The sequence below is a fragment of the Schistocerca gregaria genome, chromosome X (assembly GCF_023897955.1).
Source record: "Schistocerca gregaria isolate iqSchGreg1 chromosome X, iqSchGreg1.2, whole genome shotgun sequence".
NCBI lineage: Eukaryota > Metazoa > Arthropoda > Insecta > Orthoptera > Acrididae > Schistocerca > Schistocerca gregaria.
In genome coordinates, this window is record NC_064931.1 from 156266969 (window position 1) to 156287697 (window position 20729).

Consider the following 20729-nt stretch of genomic DNA (forward strand, 5'->3'; position numbering starts at 1 on the left):
TTTTCACCATCCTCAGTTAATGGCTGAGACCAGATGCAGGGTGACATCACAGTCGTCTATAGTTTGTGTTCAAAGCTAAATTGATTGAACCACCAAACAGTCAATGCCAGGTGGGCATGAATTATCACCTGACAAATTATGTTTCCTCTAAGGCATTGGTTATAAAGAAAATAATGACTCCATTATGTTTTGAAACCATACCAGCTGTGTACTTGCTGTTTTCCTACTGTTCTGGGCCACTGCAATGGATAGAATTCTGTGTTCAAAAGACTTAACATCTGAGAATTATATGGTTTCTTTTCATTTTCTTTACAGTTATGTGACTATTTCAATGTTTTTTGGCTGCAGAGAAGTTTGTTGAAGAAGTTTAAGAACTTACTTTGAATTATTTTCTGCCAGATTTACAACATGAAACCTTCAATAATAAATACTTTTTATCTACAATGTACAATTAAAAAATACAGTCGTGTATGAAAATCATGCCAATAGCTAATTTAGTAGTCACCAAATGTTTCTCATGCTAATTTAGATCAACACTGATTCTTGTTCAGATGAGACAAGTTTAGTGCTATACAATATAGTAAATTAGTGAGCTGTGTTCAGTTTCTTAACTAAAGACAAAATTAACCTTCAGTCAGCAACATTTATACAATCGACCCTTTGAGTAATAAAGTTTTAGATGTCAAACAATAGAAACTCGGGATTGAAATACCAACAGTATTAGGAAAAGGATAGATTATTACACAACGTAAAGATGACTCATTGTGTTGCACACAGGTACAACAAAAAGACTGTTTTACATTATTTCTTCAGTGAAGAAAAACCTCTCTCTCTCTCTCTCTCTCTCTCTCTCTCTCTCTCTGTCTCTCTGCGCCTGTTTGCAACTCAACAGGTTATCTTTACGGTGAGTCGCAATCTATTCTTTTCCTAATATTGTTGAAGTGTCAGATACATTTTGCTACCTAGTACAGTCTCTCACAACCCTAAAGTAGTTCTGTGTTCCTAACTGTAAGGAACTTTTCCCTCTCCCCTTCACTAATTTAACATTGTGGGAACAGAACCCCCTGAGTATCACACCCATACAGAGCGTTTCCGAACTTGGAATCAAAAAAGCAAGTTAGACATAATATTAACAGCTAAAATATGATGCATGTAACACATACACCAATGCAGTCTTTTAAAATCCAATGGAGTAGCAAATAAAATGTATATAGCTTACACATTCTAACATATTAAGTTTTTTCATTACTGGCTCGCGATAATCGCAACATGAAATAGAAACATTTCGAAGTCTATTGTGAAGTAATGAAATCACCCTGTTTACTTGCACTGAAAAGTCTGGTTTGGAGCTGAAAATATCATTGTATTCAGGACTGATGAATATGGAGTTTAGTCCCATAAAACAACAAATCATCATCATCATCATAATAATAATCATAATCATAATCATAATCATCATCATAATCATCATTGTAATATAGCTCTGATTGCTGTAACTTCACACATTATTTATTTATTGTTAGTGCATGTGGATAGCACAAAAACAGTAAATAAGATACGATGGTTTCTAGGACATTATTACAATGGGCTTGGTGGTGAAATAGTGAGACATATTTCAGTTCACCACCAAAATAAATTAAAATATTGATAAACTTTGTGTCTTGGAGTTTTTTTCTGAACACAAAATATCAAAAGATGGATATCCAAAATCATAGTTTTTTTAGATTAAGTTAAGGTTGTATAAAAGTATAGCATTTTAATATAAAAATGACAGCTTATACAAAATAACTTCAGGAAATTATCCATTTTACACATATTACAACATTCATACAAAAATAATTTATTTCCAATTCAGTCAATCCTAATACTATAAAGGAAGTTGATCCTCACAATATATTGAATGGTGAAAAAAAAATGGAAATGAACATACAAATTATATTTCCAATATTCTAAATGGATCTCATCCAGTGTTTACTTTCTGTGAATCTGTGTAAAACCAAGTGCAGCTAAATACTATGTATATTAGTGTACATAGCTTAATAATGTACATTATAGGAAGAGATCTGATATGGATACCACAAGGCAGTGCACTCACCAGCATTGTATCTAGCTACACTTGGTCAACAACAATGTTCTTGTAACACCTCCATCTGATGATGAGCCTGGAGTGGCTCAAAAACATGTTCATGGTTGAATAAATCATAAAAAGACAACTGGTTGCATATTTATTACCAGATAAATTGCCAAGGATCTCATATTGCCAACCAACAGTTCACGTCAGCTGTTTTCATTCTTAAAACATTTCGATTTCCATATATTAGGCAGAAATTATTTGACTCTAGTGGGTAGTTCTGAAGAAGTGCAAATTCAACAATCTGTGTGTTGATTGTGACACATCTTACAGCACATTTGGCACAGGTATTTAAATAGCTATATTTTGAATTTGTAGTTCTAAACGATTAATGACCATAAATCTTTTGAGTGAGATGGTAAATATTGTCCCATGCCTAGCTCAATACAACAAGTTGTACAAATTTGAATAAAAATCAGTGGAAGCACTGAAACTGAAGCACTAAGATGAGGGCTCATTTGATAGAAATGTCTCTTCTAATACTCATTTTACTTCAAACCCATATAAGTGATGTGAGTGGGAGATAGGGAGTAAAAAGCTACATCCCATAAGATGAATACCACTAGAGTTCCACTGTTGGTTTCAGAAAACCTTTCTGTTTAAATTATTCATAAAAGGACAGAAAAATACAATTTACATTTATCAGATATAAGGGGAGGGAGGGTGAAAACAAATTACTGTAATTAGCAAAAAATAGTTCCAAATTATACAAAAAAATTTGTAGCATTACAGATAAAATATACAGTTTTATCTAAACAAACTTCAATACTGTTTGCACCATTTTAATTAAATGAAAAAAAAAATTAAAAGCACATACCTACAGTTACCATAGTTCTTTCTTTAAAAAAATCAGTAATAGCTAACAAATGATGCTTTTAAGAATTTATAAAAACACACTTGCTGTAACTTCTCAGAAAATTAAAAAATTAGCCTTTAAATAACTAGTTTCAAGCTGTCAGCTGAATGTATATCTTATTTTAAACAAAATTTTCTTTTGCACACTGCAGGATAAGATATCTTTTTGCACAGATATTATCAGAAATAACTGAGTCTATGCACACCAAAGTGTTATGAAAACTGCAAGATATACCAATCATAAATTTATGATCCCTGTGCTTCACATCACATCACATCACAATATCACTACTTCACATTCCAGATGTATGATGATTCACAGCTAAAAATTTTTTTGTTCTTTTTAACTGCCCCCACTTTGACACTTTACAATGGACTAACCTAGTTTGAATTTCTTGTTTGGTACAAAATTTGATCTGAAAAAGAGAACAATTAAATCACTGAAATAGGTGTGTCAAAAACTGCATCAAAGTAACCATAAGTTATGTTAAGAATTCCTCACTGTCCATGTGCATCAACCAGCTTCAAACAGGAATACCATCTTTGATGTAAAGACTGAATCGTATTGTGTTGATTAAATATGAAGCGTTGTGGATGGCAACTGTTACAGGATAAGTAATGCTCAAATATTTTTGATGTCATTTGCAAAACCATTCTCAGACAAGAAGACAGAACAAATGCAATTTTTTTGTAAAGACGAGAAACAATGTTATAGCAATGCTAATTATCTTATTCGTGCTTTCAAATTATTGATTTGTAGTACAATGAAAGACAATTATATGATTTCACCTACAGAAACAAAACTGAACGTAAGAAATATCTTTACAGTAAATACTGTACACGAGATATCATAGAGCAACCTCATTAAATTAGGATTATTGGGTCAACAACAAAGTAGCTCTAATGAAATTTCATATAGTGATGGAATGTGGACATATCTGAACACATTAACGACCTGTCAAAATTAATCCAAATGCACATGTAAAATTATGGTAAATAGGGTGTAACAAAACAAAAAGGAGCTGCTGTATTCAAAATCTTCCAGAAATGGTGTAAAATGGAGCGAGGCCCACTGAGTGGTGACCGAGTATCAAAATTTGCGTATAAAGAGTTGCATGTTTTGATAAGTGTTTCTAGCAATAATTATTTCTGAGAAAACACTGACTTATCTATCTCCAATTGAAGCATTCTGTATTTCATTGTAAGATATTTTAAACATTTAGTGTTTTTAACAGTGACAGATTATAATGATGGCATAGTGGTAACAGAAATAATTATATGTTTAATGCAAAGCAGACAAAAACTGTGATACAGTATTTGTACAAACTGGGCAAGAATCATGGAATGAACAGGTTTCCATTTTGTGTTTATGGAAGAAATTTAGTGAAATGACAGAAAACTCAAATCAGGGTTTCATACTGGATTTTGACAAAGATTCTTGCAAATGCAAGTCCAGTCTGTTCAACATAATACCATCTCACACTGTGTCTGGTGGTAATATACTATACTATACTATACTACACTACACTATACTATACTATACTATACTATACCACCAATACCACCACCACTATTATGTTTATTATATCTCATGCCTTATACAATGGATGTCACAAGATACCTACTTGTGTGTTTGTGTCCCTGTTCCAGCACAGACATTGGATTGGTTGGTTAAGCAACGGGAATAATAGCAAGGTCATCAGTCAATAGTTCTAGAGAGAGTTCATCTGGAGTCAGTGTCATCAGCCAGAAATTTGACTGAATTGTAATAGCATGTAGGAGTGGTAGAATCAAGGATGAAAACAGTATTAATGCCAGAGATGAAACAAGAGAGAGAGAGAAGTATATAGGTTGGATCAGTATGCAGACCAGAGCTCCCCCAGGACTCACCTGTGGTGAAACATACCTCACCCACATACCATTCCCCACAAACTTGCAGTAGGCCTAAGACAGTAACAGAATAAATAATTCCTTCTAGCTGGGAGGTTCGTGGTAGTACAGTGAGAAGCTAAAAGTGTAAACACAGAGTCTGGGATTATAACAGTTCATTCACATCACATCTGCAAGAATTTAGTGGAGGTAGCTTAAAATTTTGGACATGCCCCTTTGACTCATTCAAATGAACACCACCATCATTACCATGCTACACTCACTCTATCTACTCAGCACTGCCGGGCATTAGATTTGAGTGTGAACGTGAGTCCATCTCAAGCAGTTTCATTTTTCTTGGGTCATTCAATAGTAAACAAAGTTCCTGTACATCATGAGTGTTTAATTTAATAGTCACATTCTACTAAACACTACTAAAAATTATGCTATTTATACTACAAAATGTGACAAAATATTAGTGGGACGTATCTTCTTGACTTTGTGAGGAAAAGAAGCTCAGCAAGAATTAGTATCAAGTATTTTCTACAGGTCTTTATGTCACATCTGTAAGGTGAATAAATGATCTTGAAATACTTACCCTTTAGTAGTAATTACATTTTCAGGTCTATCACGGTTTTCCACAGTCATTGCATCTCGCATGGAAAACTCAGCTCCATTTGGTGAGGAAGCTCCACTGCTGGATACAAATGAAGGTGGACCACTCCACTGTAAACCTGTGGGATTCAAAACAATAAACAACCTACACACGTAAAATGTTAGCAATCACTACACAAAACAAGTTTTATCTCCAATTATTATCACTACCTGCTTCTACAGATAAATTAAATTTAATATCTTTAGTTGAATCTTATTCCACATCAATAAACAACAATTCAAAACATGCAAATTGTGTAAAACTTGAAAGGAGGGAATTGATCCAAATATTGTGATTATTCTGTTTACACAATCAACAGTGATCTCTACCTCTACATATATATTCTGCAAGCCACCATATGCTGCATGATGGAGGTTACCTAGTACCACTACTAGTAATTTACTTCCTGTTCCACTTGCAAACAGAGCGAGGGATAAATGACTCTCTCTTTCTTTACCTCCATACAAGCCTTAATTCCTCTTTTATTATCTCTGTGGCTCTCACACAATATGTATGTTAGCAGCAGTAGAATTGTTCTGCACTCATCTTCAAATGCCAGTTCTCTACATTTTCTCAATAGCATTCCCTGAAAAGAACATCACCTTTCCTCTGTAAGACTTGCATCTTAACTGAACCCAGTGCTAACAAATTTAGCAGCCATCTCTGAATTGCTTCAATGCCTTCCTTTAACCCAACCTGGCAGGCATACCAAACAGTCTAGCAGTATTTGAGAGAGGGGTTGCATTTTACAGACGAACAACACATTCTGAAAATTCTCCCAATATGCCAAAGTTGACCATTCACCTTCCCTACTTCTGTCCTTATGTGCTCATTCCCTTTCATGTCACATTGCAATGTTATGCCTAGATATTTAATTGTTATGACTCTGTCAAGCAGTACACAACTAATGCTGTATTCTAACATTACAGGATTGTTTTTCTTACTTGTCTGCATTAACTTACATCTTTCTACATTTAGCGCAAGCTGCCATACGTCACACTAGCTACAAATTTTATCCAAGTCATCTTCAATCCTCCTGCTGTCACTCAAATATGACACCTTCCATATAACACAGCATTATCAGCAAACAGACACATTGCTGCTCATCCTGTCTGTTGAATCACTTATGTACATAGAAAATAAGAGTAGTTTTATCACATTTTCCTGGGGCACTCCTGATGATAGTCTCATATCTGATGAATACCTGCCATTGAGGAAAATGTACTGAGTTCTATTACTTAATTCAGTTTTGAGCAATTCACTTATCTGACAAATGCTTGTAACTTTGTTAACAATATGCAGTGGGGCACCATGTCAAATGCTTTAAGGAAATCTAGGAATACAGAATATACCCCTTCTCCATGCTTTGGTGGATATCATGTGAGAAAAGTGGAAGTTGAGTTTTGCATGAACAATGCTTTCAAAAACCATGTTTATTTGTGGACAGAAGCTTTTCTGTCTAGCATAAATTTATTATATTCAGACTGAAAATATGTTGAAAGTCTCTGCAGCAAACCTATGTTATGGATATTGGTCTGTAATTTTGCGGGTCTGCTTTTTACCATTCTCATATACATAAGTCACCTGGCCTTTTTTTCTAGTCATTTGGGGTTTTGCACTCTGTGAGAGATTTACATTAATGCAAGCTAAGTATGAAAACCAAACTGGGGTTCTATCTGGACCTCATGATTTATTTGTTTTTCAACTCTTTCAGTTGCCTCTCTATGCCAGACCTCCATACGCAGTCTGAACTATAGTCATCAAATGATGGTATGTTTGTACATTCATACTTAAATGTGAGATTTAAAACTTCAGCTTTCCTTTGGCTGTCTTCTATTGCCACACCAGATTGAATAGAAGCCTCTGACTTGCTTAGTGATTTTTCATAGGACCATAATTTTCCTGAGCTGCGAAGGTATGAAAATGGAAGTTGTATGCTTCGTACATTTATCTTTTTACACATGCACAAACTTCTACCAACATTTGCCTTTCATCATTTGTGCATTATGTTTTGAACTGAGACTGCAACAGTCTCTGCTTTCTCAGTATTTTGTGGATTTTACTATTAAACACAATGGGTATTTTCCAACCTTAATCAATTTACTTGGCACATACTTCTCCAGGGCACAATCTACAATCTGTTTAAACTTTCCAGAATGAGATTTTCACTCTGCAGCGGAGTGTGCACTGATATCTGCCAGGAAGTGTTTAAACTTTACCCATTAATTTTCTATGTCCATCATACTGGAACTAAATTATGTCCATTCATTTTCTAAGTGGGATGCTATCAACTGCTTATCTGTTCTTTCTAGCAAAAATATAGTATTAGCCTTCTTGATGGATTTATTAACTTTAGTAACCATTGTAATTATGATGAGATCATGAACATGAATCACTGACAGTTATTGAACTAGCTGCTCAACACAGTTTTCAGAAAATGCACCCACAACTACTTCACAAGACTGCCTGTCCATACCACCTGCAATGAATCAATCGACATTCCCAGTTTATACTCTGTAGGTTAAAATCATCTCCAAATAATATTGTGCTATCTGGGTATTTCTTCATTACTGAGCACAGAATTTTCTTGAATGATTCTAAAACTGTCAAGGCAGAATTGGTTGACCCATAAAAAATCTATTAATTGAGTTCACCTAGATCTGTTACACACATCAAGTTAACTTCACAGCTGAACTCAGTTCCAAGCCTGATACAGACAATATTTTTGTCAACTGCAATGATCACTACCCCCTCCCATCCTGCATTATCTAATCTGTCTTTTATGATACATGTAACATGACTCGCTAAATATTTCAGAGCTTTCTATGTCACAGTTTGACCAACTCTTGGTTCCAAGAATAATTTGAATATAACATCTTTCCTTGTTACAAATACATCAACTATCTACACCTAACCAAAAAACAAAAATGCTCATATGCACTCCAGAAGTACTATGCTACCCGATTAGATACTTCCTTTGAGTAGCGTACCTGTGGTCTATCAAGGGGAGTCCTGACAGATCAGCAAATGATGGTATATACGTTTTGTCTGTGTTCTCCTGGTCCTTTCTGTATAACAGTTAGCATATTTGGAAGATTCATGAAGTATTTACCCTGTTCAGTTATCTATGTGGATCAGCAAACGAAGAAAAGCACATATTAATTAACTAACACTATATGAGATTTCAGATTTAGTCATTTTTACAAACAGATGGACAGATATACATACAAGCATTGTAGCCCATGAATGTGTGTGTGGTGCGCACGCGCGTGTAAATCTTTCTGAAGAGACATCTATTCTTTATATATTGTAAGTTCTGATTGGATGAGGATAGGGCAGGAAATTGGTATCTGATTTTTCAGAAGTAAACATCCCGAAATGTGTTCAATAATTTCAGAAAACTGCAGAAAACCTAAATCTGTGTGGCCTAGGGAAGTTTGAATTCAGCTTCTATCTACTGCAAGCCTAGTATGTTTATCAGTGCGCCACTGTATTCAGCATGACAGAGACGTGTGTATTTCATAATCACAATGGCAAATAAAAGCACTAATGTACACTATTTGAAGCATATACTGCAATTATGCACAGGAGCAGGTGTGTGTTGTGAATGACAGAGGGAAAGAAATGAAGTTCCAAGAAAGGAAACTATTGCAAAGTGCACACAGAATTTTTATACACATGCAAACTAGTGGACAATATTAATAACTTTAGTTATTTAACAGTGTTTCACCAGGAAAGTAAGTCAATACAAAACAAAGTACAACAACTATAAATTGAAGTAGATGTCACAGTAGCTTGGTTGTCTGTGTTACTGAACACTGGTACAAAGGAAATGGAATTGAATACATATTTTTACCTTCTTATGAATTGGCTTGTTACTACAGCAGAACATTAAAGATGGTTTGAGGCTCATGTATATATGTTAAAAGCGAACTTCAGTTTATAGTTAGAAGTGATATGATTTCTTTGAGTGAAGAAAAACATTCTGAACTCTCAGGAGTAGTGTTAAAAGAACAATTCCTAAGATAGTATATTATGTTGGGGAATCTAACAGAAAGAATTGGGTAACAAAAGGTAAGAAAATAATAGTGACCCAGCCTTCTTACAGTTTTTTCTCTGATACTAAAAGATAACAGAAATTACTGCAGAAAGCAAAAAGAATCTAAAATGATAGGACCATACAGAACTCAAATCAATAACAGCAAAGCCATTTGGAATACCATAAAAATAGTTTAACAGATAATCCCAAGGACCTGGTCAACTTAGCAAACAACTTCTTTAGAAATGTAGCAACGAAACTGCAAGAAAAGCTTCCAAAAATACAACATTTAGCTATAAAAAACTATATGCCTTACACAATGCTGCTGGTACCCACCATTGGGGAGGAAACCAGTATGATCCCTCACACATTTAAGAGTAAAATGACCACAGGTCTATATGAAGTCCCAATTGGTCTACAAAGGACTACATTAGCAGCATTAAAGCATCCCTAACAGACATTATAAATAAGCCATTCTCATCAAGCTGCTTTATGATTACCTAAGGCATGCAAAAGTTCTTCCCAATCACAAAATAGATGATACAGATAATATAGGGAATTACAGACCAGTTCGCTTACTGTCTTCCTATCCAAAAATAATAGAAATTATTCTGAAACACAGTCTTGTGGATTATTTGCATAAATGATAACATCTGTGCAAAGAACAGTTTGGTTTCAGGTCTAAAAAGGGAACAGAAGCTAATATAGCAAAATTTACTGAGCAGGTTTCAGAAGCCCTAGATAAAGGAGAAAAAGTAACAGGCATTTTCCTTGACCTCAGAAAAGCATTTGGCACAGTTAATAATGAAATAATTCTAGGTAAACCTGAAGCTCTAGGAATAAGGGGAGTTGTAAATAAATGGTTTACATCTTACCTAGAAGACAGAATGCGGGGGTCAAGATATCCCAAATTTCAAGTGGCTCAAATTATGTGGTGAAACATCTTTCAGTTCAAGTATATTTGAACTGTTTAGTCCCTCAAGTGAGCATGTTACATCCAATACTGTTTCTCATAAACACTAATGACTTCCAAAAATAAGTCACACAAGGAGGAACCCAAGTTATTTGGCGATGACAGCAATATAATAATTACAGATAAGACAGCAGAAATATTAGAAGTAAAAGCTGAAAAAGCACTTATGGTGGTCTACAACTGGTCAAATAACAATAGAGTAGCTCTTTATATAAAGAAGACTAATAACTTTTACATAAAAGACCTAGTATAATGAAACTTAACGTACATAATGAAACCACGGAATGTGTAGCCGGCACAAAAGTTTTAGGTGTATATGTTGACAAATAATTAAAATGAGATGAATGTATAAGAATACTTAGAAAAAGAATTAGCACAGCATGTTCTGCGTAAAAGATATATTCTGGGGTGCAAATGCACAGAATGTGGAAAGTGTGTTCAAACTACAAAAATGAGCCATCAGAAAAATGAGCAAGAGTCATAAAAGGGTTCACTGCATTGAGCTGTTCAAAAAAAGGGTACTCTGACAGTTCCAAGTGAACACATCAATATGCAGCAAACAGCTCCATACATGATCATCAAATCAGATGCTTGTACCTAGATAGAATGAACAGGGCACAGACCCAAACCACTATGTTTTACCAAGCAGTTAAGATGTATAATAAACTGTCAAGGGAGATTACAGACATGAAGGAACTCTACAAATTTAAAAAGCATCTTAAAAAATATTTATTAAAATAGTTTACTCCATTAAATAGTTTATGTTACATCAAGTTATTACAAATAAGTAATCAGGTTGACCAATTACAAAGTAGACAAAGAGGATGGAATAAGCTTTGCCCCACGTGACGCAGTGATGAATACCTCTGAGTGTGTGTGTGTGTGTGTGTGTGTGTGTGTGTGTGAGTGTGTGTGTGTGTGTGTGTGTGTGTGTGTGTGTGTGTGTGATGCACGCACATGCACCTGTGTGTTATAATTTTATGAATATCTTACACACATCCTGTTCCATTTTATGCATATATATCACAAATGATGCATACACACACATCAAAAAAAGTTTTACATCAGCTCAGTTCAGATAGTTCCACAACCTGGACAGAAAATTCGAATAGTGATCAACTTAAACATCATGTCTGCCCTTTTTATTGCTCATGAATACCTCACATTGCATGTTGTAACACCATACAGTGAGAACTTCAGAGTTGGTGGTCCAGATTGCTGTACACTCCAGTACCTCTAATACCAAGTAGCACATCCCCTTGCATTGTTGCACGCCTGTATTCGTCGTGGCATACTACCCTCAGTTCATCAAGGCACTGTTGGTCCAGATTGTACCACTCCTCAATGGTGATTCAGTATAGATCAGGCAGAGTGGTTGGTGGGTCACGTTGTCCATAAACAACCCTTTTCAATCTATCCCAGGCATGCTTGATAGGGTCCATGTCTGGAGATCATGCTGGCCACGCTGGTCAAGTGATGATGTTATCCTGAAAGAAGTCATTCACAAGATGTACATGATGGGGGCGTGAATTGTTGTCCAAGGAGACGGATTCCTCGTCAATATGCTGCTGATATGTTTGCACTATCGATCGGAGGATGGCATTCACGTATTGTACAGCTGTTTCAGTGCCTTCCATGACCACCAGTGGCATACATTGGCCCCACACAATGCCACCCGAAAACAGCAGGGAACCTCCACCTTGCTGCACTCACTGGACAGTGTCTCCACGGTGTTCAGCATGACTGGGTTGCCTCCAAACACGTCTCCGATGATTGTCTGGTTGAAGGCACATGCGACACTCGGCAGTGAAGAGTACGTGATGCCAATCCTGAGCAGTCCATTTGGCATATTGTTGGGCCCACGTGTAGCGCGCTTCATGGTGTCATGGTTGCAAAGAGGGACCTCGCCATGGACGTTGGGAGTGAAGTTGCGCATCATGCAGCGTATTGCACACAGTTTGAGTCTTAACATTGCGTCCTGTGTGTGCACGAAAAGCATTATTCAACATGGTGGCATTGCTGTCAGGGTTCCTCTGAGCCAGAATCTGCAGGTGGCAGTCATCCACTGCAGTGGTAGCCCTTGAGCGGCCTGAGTGAGGCATGTCATTAACACTTCCTGTCTCTCTGTATCTCCTCCATATCCGAACAACATTGCTTTGGTTCACTCCGAGATGCCTCGACACTTCCCTTGTTGAGAGCCTTTCTTGGCACAAAATAACTATTCGGGCACAATCTAACCATGGTATTGACTGTCTAGGCATGGTTGAACTACAGACAACATGAGCCGTGTACCTCCTTCCTGGTGGAATGACTGGAACTGATCAGCTGTCGGACCCCCTTCGTCTAATAGGCACTGCTGATGCATGGGTGTTTACATCTTTGGGCAGATTTAGTGACATCTCTGAAGAGTCAAAAGGACTGTGTCTGTGATACAGTATCCACAGTAAAAGTCTATCTTCAGGAGTTCTGGGAACCAGAGTGATGCAAAACTTTTTTTGTTGTGTGTGTGTGTGTGTGTGTGTGTGTGTGTGTGTGTGTGTGTGTGTGTGTGTAATGATGTCATCCACACAAAGAAATTTTTCTATAGGCGAATGAATGAATAAAATTTAAAAAATAATAATAAATAAAATCAATGTATCATTATGACTGTTAGGTTTTGTGAGTGACACTTGAGACATTTAAGGCTAAGCACAAACTGAGACATGTACAGCACATGTGAAGTGACACAACACTAGAGCAAGACTTGCACATTCCGCATGTGTCATGCAGGTCTTGCACATTTTGAGATGCTTAGACATTCCTTGCTCATACCAGGTGGCGATGCACTGCACTGAAAGAATCGAGGTGCATGTCCAAGTAATCTTTCTCAAAGAATTCAACAGAAACTATTCAGTAAAAAATTTAATTTTTACATTAGCTGTGTCAGCTTCCTGATGCAGAACACGTCATCTTGTTAATGGTCACAATAATTGTGACATTTGAATTTAAGTAAGACATTGTGAAAATTTCAAAAGTTTGCACTGAAAAATAGGGAGTCATTGTGATATTGCTTTTGGTGCTTATTACACCACATGTTGCTGCTTATAAAATTTAGGCAACATATTAAATTTCTCATAATTGGACAGATAAGTAATTTACTCACCCAGTAGTGTCAGGGGAACACACACATAGAAGAATTTACTTATGCACGCTTTCAGAGCTAGTGGCTCCTTCTTCTGGCAGAAGGGTCGAAGGGGAAGTAAAAGAGGTGAAGGAAAAGGAGTGGACAGGTTTAGGAAAAGGGGTAGATCTCAGAAAAGTCAACCAGAACTGCAGGTCAGGGGAGACTTACCAGACGGGATGAGAAGGAACAACTGATTGTTGGGGACTACACTGGACAAAATTTCCAAACCTCAGAGCTTCAAGGCAGAAGACAGAGATTACTGCTAAAACACTGTGCATGAGTTAGTAAGAGTGAAAAAGTTAAGTGCATTGTACATGACAGAGGTGGGAGGGGGACGACACAAAATAGACAGGTTGGAAAATGAAGGATGTAGAAAACTAAAACAGACTGAAGAAACGAGTAGTTACTGTGAAAAAATGCTGAGACATAAGAAATTAACATTAATTAAGGCCAGATGGGTGGCAAGAACCAATGACATGTTGTAGTGCTAGTTCCCACCCACTGAGTTCTTAGAAACTGGTGTCTGGGGGAAGAATCCAGGTGGCGTGTGTGGTGAAACAGGCATCCGAGTCACGACTAGCATGTTGCAAAGCATGCCTCTGCAACAGGATATTGCTTGTTGCCAGTATGCACCCTCTGCCTGTGCCCATTCATCCTAACTGATAACTCGGGCAGTAGTCATGCCGATGTAAAAGGCTGAACAGTGTTAACGTAACAGCTGGCATATGTTCTTCACTTTGTTTTAGTTTTCTACATCTTTCATTTTCTGAGCAGTCTATTTTTCTCCATTCCCCTCCCACCTGTGTTAAGTACAATGCACTTAGCTTTTCACTCTTATGAACTCATGCATGATGTTTTAGCAGTAACCTCTATCTTGTGTATTACCCTGCCTTCCACCTTTAAGCTCTCAGGTTTCAAATCTTGTCCAGTGCAGTCTCTGACAATCAGTCTTTCCTTCTCATCCCATCTGATAAGTGTCCCCTGACCTGAAGTTCTGAGTGACTTTTCTGAAATCTACCCCTTTTCCTATACCTTGCCAGTCCTCTTCCTTCACTCCTCTTCCTTCACTCCTCTTCCTTCCCCTTCAATTTTGCATAAATATAACCTTCTTTTAAGTTTGTGTTCCCCTGCCACCCCTTGATGAGCAGAATTTTATCTATCAAAATAAACTGGCAAAAACTGATTATTTCTGTTGTCATATTGAATTAGACTTGGGAGGAGGTCTCTCTCTGTCTCTAATCTTGAGAAAATGATATTTATGTAGCATGTGTGCTTCTGATCACTTGCATGTGAGAACGAAAAATTCATAACAGCCGTAATATCTCCAAAACTGATTGAGATGTTGAAATGAAATTAATGGCTCTGAACACTATGGGACTTAACATCTGTGGTGATCAGTCCCCTAGAACTTAGAACTACTTAAACCTAACTAACCTAAGGACATCACACACATCCATGCCCGAGGCACGAATCGAACCTGTAACTGTAGTGGTCGCACGGTTCCAGACTGAAGCGCCTAGAACCGATCGGCCACCGCGGCCGGCAAACCTTTTGGATTTTTTATTAGAGACCATTTGTCTTTTATTTTTATGTTTAACTTATTCATCATTCTGCTACCAATTTCCAGCTTTACAAACTTCCATACTTTTTTTTTCAGTAAGTATCAGTTTGGAATTATGAGACCACTTTGCTGTAAGCAACACTTTCCTGTATGTTTGCCTACCTATACTGTTTATAGAAGTTTGAGAAAGATGGATTAGACTGGCTGTCTTTTATGAAACTGAAATACTTCAGTGTCCCCTGTCATATACTGGAGAACTTAAATGCAAAATTTGTGACATGACACACCATTGTTTTGAGGGAGTTGAAGTTCCTCGCTTGCTCACTTTGTGGACTTCCGAGGGCTCTGTATGAACACGTCTCGCTTATGATTGACATTTTCATCAGATGTGCATGGCTGACCAGTGCTCTTCCATTTCCATATCCAATGAACTTCCACAAATTTTGTATGCCAGTATCAGTCTGATTGTGCAGAAGTATGTTGCACTTGAGCAATGGATTGACTTCACGCTAATTCCAACATGAAAACTGATTTCTCTTGTGGTGTAGTTGCCATGTTGCTACAAACAAACAGCAGTACAGGTGTGTCAAAACTTTGAACCTCCCTCTATCTAATGCCATGGGCAATGTGTTTACATCTTTTATAGTTAGTCTGTAATAAACAACTGAAATCTGTTTTCTCTTTTTGAATCACCCAGTACATTTCAACACATTAAATATATCAGGTCGCCACACTCTTTCATGATACTGACATTTTCAGAATAATACTAAGCACATCCTTATTAGTGTAGCCTGTTTTATGACAAGTATACTGTTGCTAATATCATGTATGCAAACACTGAAATGCTTTTTCTTGTCACTGTGTCAATCAAAACATTGTCATTCATAGGGGTTTCTCAACAGTTTCTAGCTTACAGTGAGAAGGTGATGTCCGGCTGCATGTAGGATAGTGTGTCCTCTTAAATCCATATCCAAGAAATCAAAGTGAAACTTACATACTTAATATCTTGGACACTTTTTAACAGGCATAGAGAGAAATTCTGACTTTTTGAACATTTGTATCAGATTTTTCAGATACACCAACATACTAGGCAGTATGTAGACAATCTTGTTTCACTGTATAATATTTAAAATTTCTTGCCTTGATTCTTGGTCACAATTTTATAATATTCCTTACTAATTTGCTACAATCACAATGAACCATATATCTCTTCCTGCAATTTCAAGACATTATGGAGGCAGGAAATATAAGCCAGTGGTGAATGGCTCACCAGTCAGCTTAAATGGTAGAAAATGGAACACTACTCCATGACCATAAAGTTCAGAAGTAATGAAATATTTTCTCAGGCAGCTAATACTACCACTGACCACATGCACATTGTCAAAGGAAACATGTGAAAAAAGATCATGAGCTCAAATGGCAAAAAAAGAAACACTATTCCAGTAGCAATATAACATTTTTTTCAGATGGCTAATACTACTGCTGCCCACATGTGCATTGCTAAAGGAAACATAGGGGGAGACTGCTTTCCCACTCCACACCTAACCTCTTCCACAGTGCTAGTGTGGTGTGTGACATGAGAAATTGTGCCACAAACAAAACACCATGTGATCCGCCAGGCATGCAACTCACCTCATTACCCAATTGGCATTCTCCAACTTGAACCTGTTAAGTTACAAAAATGCACATGCCCTGTGCTGCACCACATATGCTATGAATCTCTCAATTTGCACCTAGCCTTACAGATGAGGAATTGGTCATAGAAGTATGAAGCATGTAACAAATAAAACTACAAATGAGTCAGAATTCCGAAACATGATTTAACCAATGAAAGTACTGAGCAACATAAGACCAATGAGGATTCATCTTGTGGCACACAACTACTTGGACATATACTTTTACTTCAATATCAGCCACCAAAATTTAGGATAACAGCACATTCCAATACATGAATACAGTACACATGGTTCTGCCAAAAAATGAATAAATTGCTTCTAGATGGCAGTAAAATATACAGTTTTGTTGCAGTTTTTGAAATTTCTGATTTATGAGAGCACCAATGCAACATGAAACTTCGCGTGAAACTTGAGAAAACATTAAGAGAAACAATAGCACTTTTGAAGAAAGCAGTGTTATGAAAGTATCTCCTAACTCAAAATTTGTCATCAATCAACTGTAGATGACCCTTAACAAGGAAGCCTTCCCATCACAAATTATTGCTCTCACATTCATAAAATCGAGAAACATTAACAAACTGGCAAAGATCAAACACCAGTGCAAAGGATGATCATGGGGCACAAGGTTTTGGTTTACAACTATAACACTAAGACTGGTGTCCAGGCATCATAGTGGGTCAGAAAAGTATTTTTACATCCCAAAGTAGCACAAAGATAAAGCTAACAGCTATATTCCTGATGTAAATGGAGTTGTGGGTTTGGAATTTTTGCCTCCATGTTGAATAGTCAACATTTTTGCATACGTTGCAAGTGCCAATTTTAAAAAGAGAAAAAGAAAACTGCAATTAAGGCAATAAAGAAGTTCTGTCCCTTTTCACAACACTGATGAAATTATAATGGATTAATCACTGGCATGGATAGACACTCAAAAAGAAACTTCTGAGTACTGAATGGCAAAGTGGCAAGGCCATGAGACACTAGTGTGAATAGATGAGCTGGAGCACTTTGAAGCACGATAATGTAGGTTGGATAAAATATTATTCAAAAAGTTCAAAAATTTTTAACAATCTGTGTTTGACCTATGTCACACATGTTTAACAGCTAACAACTTAGAAACAAATTCTCGCTGACTCCAAGATATATAGTGTGGTATAAACCTGTTGTAAGATAGCTTCAATTTCTTAAATACAATCACTTTCTAGTTTTGTGTAAGGTTTACATGTTAAAATCAGTCCAAGCATTGGAACATATTGTGTTTGTGGCAAATGGAATTTGGTAGCAAGATATAAAATTATATGATGAAGACTTAGGGAACATGTTACTATTATATCGATAAGAAGTGGCACATTTATGGATGTGAATACTGTGAAGATGAACCATTTACATAAAGATTAATCAATAGTAATTAGTATTAAAAATCTTGTTTGCAAAAAATAATGAAAATTGAGAGGAGATCCAAAAGTAAAAAACATGCTGACACACAAAAATGGTAATTTGCCATTAGTTAACCATTCTGAACTTCATTATTGAGCCTGAAATTTTTTAACAAGGTAGAGATACGAGTTAAAAAAGAAAACAAATCAGGAAAATAGGTGGTATTGTGCTGATACACTTCCTGGAACAGCTTGCTAATCACAAATATTATGACACCCTTATTCAATAACTGATTTGAGTGAAACCACACCAGAATTTTTCACAGAACAATTTCTTCTCATGCAACTACCTCCACAGACAAAATTACTTTCCTACCTGACCCCCCCCCCCCCCCCCCCCAAAGCTTCCAAACTATATGAACTCCATTTTACTCTGTGAAAAAGAGAGAGAGAGAGAGAGAGAGAGAGAGAGAGAGAGAGAGAGAGAGAGAGAATTGTTCAAGTAATGAGATACTGAAGGGTCAGGGTCACTTTAGCCATATACCAGGCCAGCTGGTAAGGGAGGGTGGGAGGATTGCAAGTTCTGGCATTTGCCTTACAATGAATGGAAACCTCGCCAAAAACTCAGTTAGGACTGCAGGATGGGAACAATTACTTTCTGTGATGAGATATAACAGACAAAGACAGAAGTATATGAATGTGTATTAACCATGTACACACTCCATAATTCTGATGATTTACTCAACATGTCAAACGTATGCTCTTTGACATAAAACCTGTCCAGTTGCTGGTCGCCACAGAGTCCACATCCACATCAATCATGACAGCTGACAAATAACGTGGCCATGCTGATAATTATCTAAGTCTGGCTATCTGGATAAACTGGAAACACTGTAGGCTGTGGCAGTTTCTGAAGAAAGTCTTGTCTGCTGTTCAACCTGTTGTGTGACATCTACTCCTCCTGCAGTCTAGTGGTAATCCACATATTGCTTAAATGCAACATCTGGCAATCGAGAGTACTCGTAGCCTACATTTTTATAGAATCTTTCATTTGAATATGTACGTTATGAGTGTAATGGCTACACCATAGCCATAACATATTTCACTTTCTAACACATCTATAATAACACTTCTCTCGAATAACAATTTGCAATAGATTTTTTGACAGATTGACTGCCTCTGAATGCCGCATGTGCCTGAACTTTCTCAGACCCATTAGCATGGAAGTGATAGTTGCTACAGTGCTGCACTCCTCACCATCTGTCAAAAGACCTAGCTAACTCTGGATAGTATAAAATGCTTCACTGTTGCTGAAAAATGCTCCACAAAAATATCTATGACTTGCATTTCAGGCACAATAAAAATGGAGGCAGACAATCCATTTCAATACACTGAGTATTGTTTTCCATTAATATGCAATATACAAGTATGGCTTAAAATTAATTATATAGTCTGTGATCCAATCAGAATACCTCACTACACTGTTACATGTTATTATTAGTGGTTTATATCTCATTTTTTTCCTTTTAGAAGTGATTCTTCATGCAATTTTTTCATCAGGAATTTGTATGACATTGTCAAGCCACAGTGATTAAGTGTAGTGTAGTGTAGTGTAGTGTGTCTTACTGTCATTGTTTGAATCCTTACAGAAAATGTGTGCAATGAACTATGTGAATATCTTGCAGTGCATGCTCTATAGCAACACAGAACACTACACTGTGTGAGGTCCCTGTATGGATTCATAGAGAATTCAAGACTAATTGAAAGTGCTACCAGTATTTAAAGTATTCAATTAGATTTGAAATAACTGCCAATTTTTGAAATTACCCAGACTGGAAGAAAGGCTCTAATGCTAGTGTAGGTGAACATCTACAGGGGTGCTTAATTGTTATTACAGAGATTTAGCACAGAGGAACAATATTAATCAGTATTTTCACTTCATAAATAATGCCCTTTCATGTGGGACCTACATGACAATCAAAACTCAAGTTAGTCACATTGATGGTTGAGCCAGAGCTCTTCAGAGACTTTTGTACAGTGCTGCAGCAAGCTATTCATAAAGCAGACATCTGTGACCATTAACAGAGCTTACTGAGCTGAGCTTTTGCGAAGACTAAATATGAAAAAGTTTTCTTCAGATGCCGTTAAGGATTTTTTCCTAGCAATTTGCAACTCCATTATATGAAATGGAAAATATGAACTTTGGGTGCATTTGTCTGCACTGCAATGACCTGACATTTTATATTTCCCATGCACTGCAAGATATGTGCAGAACCACTGACTGAACGAGACACTGCTGTGAGTAGGTACTTCTAATTGCAATATTGGTCATTGAACCTCATAAAACTGTATTAAAGACAAGAACAGTTCTTACATATGTGAGATATGGCATTCCTGGAGCCCAAAAATTAAATTTTATGTCTCAGTGATTCAT

At 36.8% G+C, this 20729-nt stretch overlaps 1 protein-coding gene across 16 annotated transcripts in view; it reads right to left on the reverse strand.

Annotated features, from left to right (window-relative positions):
* Positions 1-20729, reverse strand: part of LOC126297424 (inositol hexakisphosphate and diphosphoinositol-pentakisphosphate kinase) — a 507792-nt gene that overhangs the window by 50046 nt on the left and 437017 nt on the right. For 9 of the 16 annotated variants that reach the window (XM_049988233.1, XM_049988228.1, XM_049988227.1 and 6 more), the window contains one exon: positions 5454-5589. In XM_049988233.1, the coding sequence (XP_049844190.1) occupies positions 5454-5589 (136 nt within the window). Of the gene's footprint in view, positions 1-2195; positions 3403-5453; positions 5616-20729 lie in introns of those variants that run through there. The other 7 variants (XM_049988237.1, XM_049988236.1, XM_049988239.1 and 4 more) reach the window with 2 other exon arrangements.